This window comes from Brassica oleracea, chromosome C8, assembly GCF_000695525.1.
Source record: "Brassica oleracea var. oleracea cultivar TO1000 chromosome C8, BOL, whole genome shotgun sequence".
Taxonomy (NCBI): Eukaryota; Viridiplantae; Streptophyta; class Magnoliopsida; order Brassicales; family Brassicaceae; genus Brassica; species Brassica oleracea.
This window is the reverse complement of record NC_027755.1, coordinates 9,861,710-9,875,276: the sequence shown is the minus strand read 5'-3', so window position 1 is coordinate 9,875,276 and position 13,567 is coordinate 9,861,710. Positions and strand designations below refer to the sequence as shown.

Here is a 13,567-nt window from a genome sequence, read left to right as displayed (position 1 = left end):
CGGATATAACATTTTAAGAATCTTTCGAGTATATATGTCATGTCTAATAGAACATGAGACTTTGATTTTCAGATCGATTCCAAATCGATTTTTTTGTATGATTATTCTTGACTAATTATGTTAGGTAGCTACGAAAAAATAGAAAATGTCACAAATTTTTGGAATAAAACTAAAAAATAATTTCCGAAATGCATAAAGCACAAGTGTATAGTTATGCAACTTGACATACTTAGTATAGTTACCAACAATTAAATTAAATTAAATTAATATTAATTACAAAAAAAAACAAAAATATAGAAATTAAAATTTTTTAAAAAATTTAAACAAAAAATATACCCATCTAGTTATATACTTAAAATAAAAGTTTAAAATTTTTGGTAATAAAAATAAAAGTTAATTTAAAGTTGTGATTCTAATTTAGTAGTGATCTGACAAATGGGAAAAGCGAACAATAAAATTAGCTAACGTGGCTGATTCGGAGTGGATGTGAGTGAATGATCGTACAGAAAATAGGATGGGAATCAATGAACCAAGCAAGCAGGCAAGCAAGCTACCTCCGTAATTGAGAGCCAAAAAGCAGAATCTCACCCCCTCCCCATACACACACTGTGACGGAGAAAAGAATCAACGGATCAAGGCGATGACATCGCCTGGGTCGAAGAAAGTGGTTCCCGCGGACGGATCGGAGAAGAATCATTCAGGGAACCTGGGAAGAACGGGGGATCTCAATGAAAGTGGAAGCAGCAGCGGTGGGGGAGAAGGAGGCACGTTTGAGTATTTCGGACAGGTCTATCATTTGGGTTCGAATAAGATCGGGCACGAGTACTGTCATCTCCGTTACCTTTTCATTAGAGGCAAATACGTCGAGATGTACAAACGGGATCCCCACGAGAACCCAGACATTGTATGATCCGATCCTTACTCCTCTTTTTGATGATTTTATCCTTCTCTTAGGAATCTAAGTCTCGATTAGCTTCGGTTTTAATCTCACTGTATGGTCTCGAGTTAATACCACCTTGATAATCTTATGTTTCATAACTATTCAACCTTTTTTCATGGATCGTGCTCTTGTTATTTTGAGGTTTTCTTATGGAATTGAAGCTGGCCGCATTTGTGTAATTGATTCATTCTGCAATCTTTGATGGATAAATTGCTCGTGTCTCTATTTTTGTCCTTTGTGTAATTCGTAATGGGTATAACAACTAGAACATGTGTTTTGGTTTTCCATGTTGTCTTTTTGTTTGTCTAGAAACCCATAAGGCGTGGTGTCATAGGGCCTACAATGATGGTTGAAGAGCTTGGACGTCGCAAAGTTAGTCACGGGGTAATCCTTTCTTTTCTCTTGTCAATTGCAGTGTCTGTAGAATACAGATCTATTGTTGCCCTTTTTTTTTTTTTGAATTTGAATGAGAGTAAGTGATACAACCATATTTTCTGACTTTTTACTTCTTTTATATCTTGTAGGATGTCTACGTCATTAGGTTCTCTAACCGGTTGGACGAGAGGAAAAAAGGAGAAGTAAGTTATATTTCCCTCTTTGCAATAGCTTTGTGTTGGCAGACACGTTAGTGTCTGAGTCTTTTTCTTAGGAGATGGCCACTAGAAGTTGGTTTAGGAAGGCCTATTGATTTTTTTGTGTGTATTCTTTTACACACTTGTATGAACCAAACGGTTATGTTGTAGAGTAAATGTCTTCGAAGTTCATTTCAACATATAAAGTTAAATGGTTTCTGATATGTATGTTTGCCAGACCCACTTGCATCATGTAACTTTTTCTTCTTCTCTAACTGTACTTTAGATTGCTTGTGCTACCGCTGGAGAAGCCATGAAATGGGTTGAGGCTTTTGACGAAGCAAAACAGCAGGTACTACGACGACTTCTCTGAAGTTTTCTAGCATCATGTAATGTACGAACTTTTGTAGTTTTGGCAATTTTTTCAGTGTTCATCTTGTTTGTTGTTATTGGAGCATTTATTTAAATGCTTATTGGGATGAGGTATCACCAGTTATTTTGTTCAATTCTGATTATTTCTTTTCTGGTTTGGAAGGCTGAATATGCACTATCCAGAGGGGGAAGCACAAGAACAAAATTGAGCATGGAGGCCAAGTATGTTATAGTTATCATATGATTAGTGCCTCTGACGTTATTTTTAGAAGCTAAGTAGTTCATGTTTTGGGAAGATGAGGATCTCTCCAACAAAATATGAATAACAATGTCCTCTATTCTTAGCATGTTCAAAGCGTTTTAAATAGTAGAAGTCCACTGCTACTCTACGATTTATGAATCACTCTCTATTTTCTTTTGAAGCATTGATCTTGAAGGACATCGACCTAGAGTAAGGCGTTATGCTTATGGGTTAAAAAAGCTTATCCGAATTGGGCAAGGTAAAATGCTGCATTTCAATTTGTGGGCTCTCTTAGCATCATAAGCATTCAAAAGCAGCAGTTAGATGCTGGTGTCATTTTTCTGGGGTCAAATTTTCTGTTTCATTTTAGTACATCTACTAATTCTGAATGCTACAAAATTGAGCGTCTAAAAGGTCAAAATTTCATTGCTCGGTATCTACTGTATAGTTATGGGTGTTGTAATTCGCACTTAGTATCGTGCTCCCTGAAGATTGTATTTATTTCTTCATAAAGATAGATCAACATTGGGTTCAATCATATGTTTTCTTGTATGTTAGTGAAATTATGCTCCTATGGCTCTCGACTTTGATAGTCCTGAGTTCCATGCTATGGTTCCTAAATATAATTTAGTTTAATTAATAAAGGTTTTATCTAGTAGTTATTCATGTTTCAAGACATCGGTTTCACCTGAAAGTTACTTTTCTTTCAAAACAAAGATGTGTGAATATGTTCTTAATTTACAGGTCCGGAGACTCTTTTGAGGCAATCCTCTACCTTGGTTAATGATGTCAGGGGTGATAGTTTCTACGGAGGTGGAGACAATGGAGATGCAATCGAGGCACATGAATGGAAATGTGTTCGTACAATCAATGGTATGCTTGGCGGTAATCTGTATAGCTTTGATATCAAACAATCCACACATTACAAATTATTCATCCAGAGAACCAGAAATGGGCCAGTAGAATGTCCCCCCTTAGTTTCATCTACCAATTTTGCATTCCTTTTGACTTTGTATACTTCTCCATCAGTTATACATATGTGTTTTTACAAGACTTAAAATAACCAAAAAGTTGCGACAATACTTGTCCAGTGTTTTTTGGTTGGCCGTTTTTCATCTCTGTAAATCAGAGGTTATGTGGCAGGATTGTAGTCTTGGGTGTTCAGAATTTCAAGACTATAAGGCCTAAAAACATCGATATTGTTCTTATGCTTTCCTTGGTCTTTGGTATATAACTTTCAGTTAAATCTTTTTCTGTATATTGTTTGCAGGTGTTAGGATTTTTGAAGATGTGGCTAACTTCAAGGTATATTTACTTTTATTCCAAAAATATATCTTTAACTATATAGACAGAATAAAAAGATTAAAACCAATGACATAATAGATTGGTCGATGAGTTACAAAAGGAAGTCATTCGTAATCTCTTTGTACTTTGGACATGTGGTATGGGTTAAGTCCATAGCAATTTGTCCGGACCTAAATTCCATGCAAGAGTGCATGTTGCAGAACAGCCTGATCTTAAGAAAGCTATCAAATAAGGGGGCAATTAAGCTGGTCCGACCGAGAAAGCTATTTAGAATGAGTTAGGAGTGGGTTTCCTTGGATGTTAGATTTCAAAGCTGGTGTTGTGTTAGAATCCCATGTTGGCCAAGTGCTGTATTGGTTTATAACTTGTAAATGAATGGGCATTATGCCTTTGCAAGGGAGCTCTCAGTGTCTTATTTCCTTTGTTTGCGATGATTCAGAAAAGTCAATTGGTAATTATAACCAAGTGTTGTAAACGCTAGAACAGATTGCACCAGAATAATTGCAATAATTTATGCTAAGGTGTGACAACTAGTTTGTTTGTTTTTTGTTTGCAACTTGTAGTGCACTTGAAAAATACTGTAATTGGTTGTATTCAATGCCTGTTTGAAAGCTTCTCAGATTGGTCAAACTGAATTTTTCTGTAGGCTGGTAGAGGATTTCTTGTGAAAGCAGTAGCGGTAGTTGAAGCTAGTGCGGATGCTGTGTTCGAAGTGATTTCAAAGCTTGACAAACATCAAAGATACGAGTAAGATCATATTCTTACAGTTATAAGTATCATTTTTTTACTTAGATGTTTCTAATTATCAACACAGGTGGGATACAGTAACAGGTGATTCGGAATTGATAGACTCATACGAGGGCCACTATGATGTCATTTACTGCGTATATGATCCTAAGTATCTTTCACGGTATGTTCGAAAACTGAAATTCTGGTTGTCCTTAATGTCACACTGATCGCTCTGTATTCTTTAGTGAGAAGGATGTATATATTTTAATGTATTGGTATCTTTCCTCTATGAGGTCTCTGTTTTCACCAGTTTGGACATGTACATATTTTCCATGTATCACTTAATTCAATGGGTAGATTTACACTTGAATTAAATAGTATATTTTTCAGATGGCAATCAAAGAGAGATTTTATCTTCTCTAGACAGTGGGTTCGTGGCCAAGATGGAACATATAGTAAGTTTTACTCTTCTGTTCTTATATTTCTGATGATGTCTGTTTCGCCTATGCACAAAGGTGGATATTGATTTAAACCCTGACACGTTTAATTGTGAATTGTATTATACTAGCTTAATTTTCTATGTTAATGTTATTCTTTAATTGCTGAACTAAATACTTAAAACGTCAGTTCCCACCTATAAACTTGGTCCCATATGTTGCAAGATCAAATGCAAAAGAGAGAATAGTAATGTAAAGGAGAATCAATATTGTATTGTTTATTTCATTTTCTGTGAGCTGTAAGGATATCAATAGTTAATCATGTACGGAAACCTACATCTAGAATCTGAACTTCACAGTTACAGATTTTTATAAATATCCGTTAGCTCACCACTGCCGTCTCGAAATCTTAGTTATTCATCCGTCTCACGGTATCTTTTTGGACTCATGCGACCTAGAGTCTAATTTAATTCATTATCATTCTTTTGAAAACAGCTATCCATATAATCGAACTACTCTCTTATTCTGTAACTTTGTATGCAGCAATCTTACAGTTTCCAGCAGTGCATAAGAAGCGGCCTCCAAAGTCCGGATATCGACGTACAGATATAACTCGTAAGATATTTTCTTGTGATAGCATTTCTCTATGTAGCATTATTACCTTCTTTGCTATGCTGCATGTCAAGATAAATTCTTCTTGTTAAGACATTTCTACCCAAGTGTACTTCGATAGCCAGAGGTTCTTGGTCCTTGTGATTCCTCGTCCTTACATCTCCGCAATAGTGTTGAGTTCTGCAGCTACAACTTTCAGTCAACTAGCTGGTTTAGAGACTAAGTTCTTTAATACTCACAAAATACTGACTCGTTAGGCTTGTAAACCATATCGCCTGTGTTGCTGCTTTAGTATTTCATTCTTCTTTCCTATTCCATTTTGACTTTCTTCTTTCTCACTGGATCAGATAATATACATTCTTACCATAGACTTACAGAACGCCTAGAAAGGCATTTTTCCCTCTACATTTAAGACCTTACATCTCTCTTCGTTCCTGGTGATTGCAGCATCTACTTGGGAAATCAGAAATTTGAAAAAGCGATCAGATGCAGAACCTCCAAGTTGTCTTGTAACACACATGCTAGAAATCCACTCTAAACGCTGGTGCAAATGGAAGAGAACTAGCTACTCAAAGTTTGAAAAGACTATTCCATATGCATTACTCCTCCAAGTGGCAGGTTAAATGCATTATTTTCTGCCCATTCATATTTTAGAGTATGAACACTAGGAAGTCGAGATGTGATTTTTTTTTTGTGGTACCGCTAATATAATTGAGGGACGGAGACTCATGTGAGCACATCCGAAGATATATCAGTGGAATGATGTAGATTAGCAATCGTAATACGCACGTGTTTGGGATAAAAGGAATGTATCATGTCTCTCTGTTGTAACAAATGGGAAGCTTTTTTTGTGGCACAGAAGTTTATACAATATAGTTGGAACGCTGTTTATAGTAACTGCCTGACCTCCGATTTACATTAGAGATGTCACAAGTTCCACATGGGTTTTGTTTCAATTTCTTGTTAATTGTATATCAGGCCTGAAGGAGTACATTGGAGCAAACCCGGCTTTCAAGTATGAAGCCTCCTCTACTGTTGTACAGTCCAAGTTATCAGATATTCCGAGTGGTGAATATGTAGATGAGGAAATGGAGGAGCAGTTTTATGATGCCACAGACTCATCATCTGATGAGGAGGAAAGCGATGAAGATGATGAGGAGCAGGACAAAAAGGTAACTTGGTTTTGCTTTCTTCTCGTCCATTTATAATATCGTATTCACAACTATAGAGTAAAGAATCACGAATAGAAATACAAATCCCAAAAACACCTAAAACGCAGAAAGTGTTTCGCTTTGTATAAAAAAGATAAATACTTCCGAAGCACTCTCTATCTTAGATGAGTCTCATCACAACCGAGACTTCATCCCTACATATACTTATATGTAAATGCTAAACACTCTAGAGCAAGGACATAAGGAAATGGAACTTCTAAATAATATCTTAAATCAGAACCGCCAGTTATAAGCTTGTACTTAAAGTCCATATAAGTATTTGTGTACAGCCCACGAGGTATGCAACTTGCATGCGAAGTTAGTAATCTGTTGTTTCCATGTTAAAAATAGGAGATAAAAGTCAAACTCAAGAATGTTTCATGGGCAATCGCCAGCCTATCTTTGAAGCAGCCTAAAGGTTCTCTCTTTGCATCTTTTTGTCTAGTCCAATAATCATATCAATGGCTTCATGAGTTGTGTTACAGATTAGAATTTACAACGTCCTTTTATTTATTTGTTTCCAAATCTCAGCGAGTATTGTTAATATATCAGCTCTATTTTGACATCAGCTCCAGGCGCAAGTAATGAATTAGACACTAGTGTTGATCCTGTGGATATCGATCCAAGTCAGATCCAAGGATCCCTGCGCAAAGGAAATGGTGATAAGGACTCAAATTGCTGGAATTCTCCGAGTGGCATGGGGTTTATGATCAGGGGAAAGACCTACCTGAAAGATAATGCAAAGGTAACTTTAAATGCATCTTCATCAATATGTCAACAGTTGATGTTCCGTAGATGCTCAGGTCCTCCCTGATCCAACCATGTTTCTGAACTTGTTCATATATTTCCATAATGTTATATTTTTCAACTGCATGTATCTAGTTTCCAAATTGATATCTGGTTCTGAAAAATTGAGCTCGTGAATTGGATTATCTGTCTTCATTGAGGTTCCCTCTGTGTTAAACTGCGTGCAAATTTAATAAAATGTTTGATAAAAATTCAAGGTAATGGGTGGGCAGCCCCTTCTGACACTTGTATCAGTGGATTGGCTTAAAGTTGATAAAGCTGTAGACAACATCGCTCTGCATCCGAAATGTCTTGTCCAGGTACCTCAATTTTACTGGTACTTTCTTAGTTAAGGAGTAGTTAAAGAGTGCTGAGAAAAGAAGAGACATACAAATTTTGTCTATATACTCTTCCGTGGTTGAAGGAGCCTGATTTGGAAGTTTTTTTGCGTATTTGTAGTCAGAACCGGGGAAAAAGCTGCCGTTCATCCTAGTCATCAATCTTCAGGTGTGAATAATACTATATGCAACATAAACTCTATATATCTGTCAATCTTTTCCGTATTATGTGTCGATACATATTTCTTTTGTGAGCTAAACACCTCTTGTTCATCTTTGTTTACTTCCTAAGTTACAATATGCCACATGTATATAACTAAAAAGTTTTTGTGTTTTTTATTTCTTTGCAGGTACCAGCAAAGCCGAACTATTGTTTGGTCATGTATTATGCTGCGGATCGACCTGTAAGCGAGTCTTCCTCGCTTGGAAAATTTGTAAATGGGAGTGACAGTTACCGCGACTCAAGATTTAAGCTGATTCCAAGTATTGTTCAGGTAATGAAACTCTTCTGGCTGTCTCTGAAATATAGTAATTTGATTACATGTTAACAGTCATGGTGAATCACAGGGGTACTGGATGGTCAAGCGGGCTGTTGGAACAAAAGCCTGCCTGCTTGGTAAAGCTGTAACCTGCAAGTACCTGAGGAAAGATAATTTTCTGGAGGTATATTAGAATTTTTTTAAAGTGCATGTCGTCCAATAGACACACGTCTCATGAAATGATGGTATTGCAGATTGATGTAGATATTGGATCATCGGCTGTTGCCCGGAGCGTTATTGGTCTGGTACTTGGTTATGTCACAAGCCTCATTGTTGATCTGGCCATCTTGATTGAGGTTAGTTTTCTGCTAGACTTTATCATCACATCTTTAAAATGAAAGTGTTATCGCTTTTAAAATTGAACATCTTTCTTCAACTACCAAATGCAAATGCAGGGAAAAGAGGAAACAGAGTTGCCAGAGTATATTCTTGGGACGGTTCGGCTTAACCGAATAGAGCTAGATTCGGCCGTCTCTTTTGAGGTTCGAGACTTGACTGAGTAAAAAACATTTTATATAATTACAACAGTCGCATTGTTGTTCATTGACTCAATTGAAATTAATAACGATGCAGGAATGAAGAACAGACGATGAGTACGAAACATGTGTCTTATGGATCGCTGCTACTATTACCCACCCTTTTGGCGAAATATAGACAAACAAAGGGATACCAAAAGATACTTAAGATTTATGTTTCTTCCAAACTTGTGGATTGGATCAGCAAAATTTAATTCAGGGAAATATCAAGTCTTCACTTTGACTCTTTATTTAAAACCTTTGGTAATAATACAAAGTGGTATTTTTAAAGATACCCTATGTATGTTTATAAATCTAGAAAGTACCCTTTCTTTATCTTCTTTCCAAAAATGAAGCTCTATCTTAATTAAAAAAGAAAATGACTGAGATAACATTAAAAGAAATTTTGTCATCAATATAGCTTTTAAAAATAAAAATGATCAAAATAGCACTTAAAAAATAGCATTTAATGTTTTATCAAAAGAGATAAATATACACTTATATCCCAATGGTAAATTAATTTAGACATTAGGGTTTAGAGTTAAGGGGTGGGATTTAAGATTTAAGGTTTAGGGTTTAGAGTTTAGAGTTTAGAGTTTAGAGTTTAGGGTTTAGGGTTTAGAGTTTAGAGTTTAGGGGTGGGGTTTAGGGTTTAGAGTTTAGAGTTAAGGGGTGAGGTTTAGGATTTAGGGTTTAGGGTTTAGGATTTAGGGTTTAGAGTTTAGGGTTTAGGATTTAGAATTTAGGGGTGGGGTTTAGGGTTTAGAGTTAAGGGGTGGGGTTTAGGATTTAAGGTTTAGGATTTAAGGTTTAGGATTTAGAGTTTAGGTTTTAGGGTTTAGAGTTGGAGAGTGGGGTTTTGGGATAAAATTTCAAATTTTGAAAAATAAAAAAAATTTAAATTTTTTAAAAGATAAAATGTTATTTGGGTCATTTTAGTTTTTTAGGACTATTTTTGTGACATAAGCTTAGAAAAGTGTTATTTTGGAGATTTGCCCTAATTAAAAATACATATTTTTCTTTATTTCAATTAAAATTTACATATACCATTTAGCAAAACAATGAATAAGTATCATACTGAAATAAATAAATATAAGTGTTTAAATACCTTAAAATATGCTAGTAGATATATTTATGAAATTTTCAAAATTATCTTATCAATCTAAATCTCATTTATATTAAAATCATGTTACTGTTATTCATTAAATATTTTTTAAAGAGCAATCATTAAATATTTGAAATATTGTGAGGATAAACTTTTATGGGAAAATTGCACTTCACACCATGAGATTGTAAGAAGGAAGCATTTTAAATATTGATGCTCAAAAATTCACGCTTCAAATTTGCCATACGATTTCAGTTTTCCGAAACCGAACCGAGCCGTCGGTTTCGGTTAGCCAAAATTTTGAAAACCAATTCCGAAATTAATCGAATTAAATTTCGGTTCGGTTCTTTTTTTGGTTATTTTCGATTTTCACTTTTATTTCCGAAAATAACAAAAAAAATTGGTTTGTGGTAAATTTCGGTATAGTTTTCTAAAAAAATAGAATATTTTTGGTTAAACTCGGTTATTTCGGTTAAATTCTGATATTTTCAGTTTTTATAATTGAACATCTTTCTTCAACTACCAAATGCATGGAAAAGAGGAAATAGAGTTGCCTGAGCATATTCTCGGAACGGTTAGGCTTAACCGAATAGAGCTGGACTCAGCCGTTTCTTTTGAGGTATGCTACTTGACTGAGTAAATTTTTTTTTTCTAATTGCAACAATCAGATTGTGGTTCATAGACTCAATTGAAGTTAATTATGAAGCAAGAATGAAGAACAGCCAATGACTACCAAAACATGTGTCTTATGGATCACTTGGCGAAATATAGACAAACAAAGGGATAAGAAAAGATACTTAAGAATTTTATTTCTTCCAAACTTGTGGATTGGATTAGCAAAATTGAATTCCGAGAATATAAAGTCTTCATTTTGACTAGTTATTAAACCTTCGGAATAATACAATGGGGTATTTTGAAAGATACCCTATGTATGTTTATAATTTAGAAAGTACCCTTTGTTTATCTTCTTTTTAAAAATCTAGCTCTTTACATTTTTCAATTTAAAATTTACATATTCCATTTAGCAAAACAATAAATAAGTATCATACTGAAAGAAATATAAATGTTTAAATATCTTAAAGTCTGCTGGTAGATAAGTTTATTAAATTTTCAAAAAATATTTTATCAAGGGAAATCTGCATTTATAAAAAGAATTATATTAAAAGAAAAATATTTGAGACTAAACAACCGCTCTCTATCGTTTCTTCTCAAAACACTGTCACTCTAGTTTTTCACTGGTTTTTCTCGTTACCTGGTGGCTTCGACAGTCGGAATATCTTGTCCTATTTATTTATAGTTAAGTAATCAAACCAATTCATGTCGAATTCGACATCAAATATTTTGGTTTGGAGAAAATTATATCGCGTTTATATTTTGATTTGGAGAAAACTAAATCGCGTTTGTTGCCGCCTCACCATTTGCGATCATCCTCGTGTCTTCACTGGTGAATATCAACTATGATGTTAGTCAGATGTATATCATCACTTATTCGGACAATCCTTGGGATTTGATTTGCGCGAGAAAATTAAAAGATTTTCGTCGATCATTTGACGTGTGTCTCTTCTCCCACCGGGATTGTTATTCTCTGATGTTGCAATTCCTAGTCCTAAGGAGTTACAAAGATCGATTGATTTTCATTGCACATATTGCAAGATAATATAATTCATCGAGGATGTTGACTCGTGCACCCAGAGAATCAGCATAAAAACCGCCATGTACAGGGTATTTCAATAGATTGACGCAAGATCTACACTCGGGGTTGAATACATGGTATGCTCTTATTGGGGTATACTTTTGGGGGTTCCCTTCTGGGTCTGTACGACGGCAAGTGATCTTTATTTTGTTTATTCAACTTGCATTCCTTCAAGATCCCCTGGAGTTGATTGTCATAGTGGAAGATGTTAGATTTTGTTACCGAAAGATGACTTCACTACCAGATGCAAAGGATTTATTCTTCTATGATGAATTGAGGGACATATCTTCTTCAGCCAAGATTACGATACTGAGAAAAGGATGGGAGAGCAAAGGATTTAAAGCAATAAAGAGTTCATAGATGTTTCGATAACAAAACATATTGACAATATGGCTTTATCGGTTTCAAAGCGAAAAAAATTCAATGCCATGGACAGTTACAACAAAGTATGTTATCTCCTGCAGAGGGAGTGTTGGGGATAAACTGTGATGTAAAAAATGGATTGCATCCTGCAGAGATACAAGCATTTACTCACAACAATCGAGAGGCACAAGAGAAAGATCGTACAAGATCAAGAACAAACTAAGGAAAGCTAACGAATCAGTTCATCCTATGAATGAGTTAGAAAGCATTGTGTTAATGTTGTCTATGTTTAATGTTCTTCTTAACATGGTTTTTGTAATTTATGTTTAATGTAATTAGGTACTTTGATTTGCTATTAATAAAGTTAAGACGTTAAAAAAAGAGAAAATGACTAGGATAGCACTAAAAAAGTTTGTCACAAATATAGTCTCTAAGAATAAAAATGACCAAAATAGCACTTAATATTTTATCAAAAGAGATAAATATACACTTATATCCCAAAGGTAAATTAATTTAGACATTAGGGTTTAGAGTTAAGGGGTGGAGTTTAGGATTTAAGGTTTAGGGTTTAGGGTTTAGGGTTTAGGGTTTAGGGTTTAGGGTTTAGAATTTAGGATTTAGTGTTTAGAGTTTAGGGGTGGGGTTTAGGGTTTAGGGTTTAGAGTTAAGGGGTGGGGTTTAGGATTTAGGATTTAGGGTTTAGGGTTTAAAGTTTAGGGTTTAGGGTTTAGAGTTTAGGTTTTAGAGTTTAGAGTTGGGGAGTGGGGTTTTGGGATAAGATTTCAAATTTTGAAAAAAAAAAAAAAATTAAATTTTTCAAAAGATAAAATGCTATTTTGGTCATTTTAGTTTTTAAAGGTTATTTTTGTTACATAAACTTAAAAATGTGCTATTTTGGAGATTTGCCCTTAAAAAAATCATGTTATTCTTATTCACTAAATAGTTTGATGAATCAAAGAAATAGAAAAATAAATAAACATATTTTCATTTGTGGAAATGAATAAATACATAACAGGAATGGCGTTGATTAATTTTTTTTTAAAAAATTCATTAGTTCCTCATCAAAATTTAGAAGGAATAAATTTCTTTATTAATTCATCTAAACAATGAAGAAAGAAGTGGAATTAACTGGGACCTACATGTAATAAAAATGACAAAAAAATAAATATAATTGGTATAAAATTGGAAGAACAAAAAATTCATCATCTCTTTTTCCTAAAATATGGTCACCAATTGGAGCCTCAATATTTGGAATATAGTGAGGAAAACATTTTTTAATCTAATCTTATATTTCGAATTAAGTAAATTGTAATGTACATATAAATTTAGTGAATCTTTATATATGAAAAAAATATAATATATTTACATGTTAGTATAAAATCATGAATGTATAATTGAGAAATGGTGTGAGATATTCTTGCAAACTTTTTTATTTTTAAACTATCACACAAATGTCAAAATGATCCATTTACATTTACTTAATGGGTCAAATTAGCATGATATCATTTCCTTTAAATCTCTAATTAGATACATTTAATTTAAATTTAACATTGTTTATCTTTCAGCGAGTTTGTTGTCGTCATTTCCAGCTCGTCGAATATCTCCTCCTTTTGATCGTAAAGACTGTGAGGTCTTTTATGGGGGATATTGTTGGTGTTTCCATCATCTGCAGTTTGGTTTAAGTAATATCCTCTTTTGATTTGTTTATAGGATTTTTAATGTTAAAACTTCTCAACTAAGTTTAGGGGATTTTAGTTTGTTTTGGGTAAAAACCTTCAAACTAAGTATTTAACAAAAAAAATCTCAAAC

General features: G+C 34.2%; 1 protein-coding gene across 2 annotated transcripts; it reads left to right on the top strand.

Moving 5' to 3' along the window:
• Positions 1-489: 489 nt before the first annotated feature.
• On the top strand, positions 490-8,919 carry LOC106312187 (protein ENHANCED DISEASE RESISTANCE 2). 2 transcript variants are annotated; one of them, XM_013749600.1, is made up of 23 exons: positions 490-904; positions 1,250-1,324; positions 1,465-1,518; positions 1,799-1,864; positions 2,048-2,106; positions 2,308-2,384; positions 2,870-2,998; positions 3,396-3,430; positions 4,077-4,177; positions 4,245-4,340; positions 4,538-4,614; positions 5,140-5,211; positions 5,656-5,826; positions 6,187-6,380; positions 6,771-6,837; positions 6,989-7,164; positions 7,424-7,525; positions 7,665-7,712; positions 7,894-8,037; positions 8,111-8,206; positions 8,277-8,378; positions 8,478-8,564; positions 8,656-8,919. In XM_013749600.1, exons 1-23 carry the CDS (start codon positions 641-643, stop codon positions 8,659-8,661), a joined length of 2,298 nt encoding a protein of 765 aa, XP_013605054.1. In that variant the 5' UTR covers positions 490-640; the 3' UTR covers positions 8,662-8,919. The 2 variants fall into 2 exon arrangements, with proteins under 2 accessions (XP_013605054.1, XP_013605056.1); XM_013749602.1 differs by having other exon boundaries at positions 540-904; positions 4,550-4,614.
• The last annotated feature ends 4,648 nt before the right edge of the window (positions 8,920-13,567 follow it).

Coding starts and splice junctions, on each gene's coding strand:
- LOC106312187 (XM_013749600.1), top strand. CDS start 641: ATGACATCGCCTGGGTCGAAGAAAGTGGTTCCCGCGGACGGATCGGAG. Junction 5,827..6,186: donor ATTACTCCTCCAAGTGGCAG/GTTAAATGCATT, acceptor ATTGTATATCAG/GCCTGAAGGAGTACATTGGA. Junction 7,165..7,423: donor ACCTGAAAGATAATGCAAAG/GTAACTTTAAAT, acceptor TAAAAATTCAAG/GTAATGGGTGGGCAGCCCCT.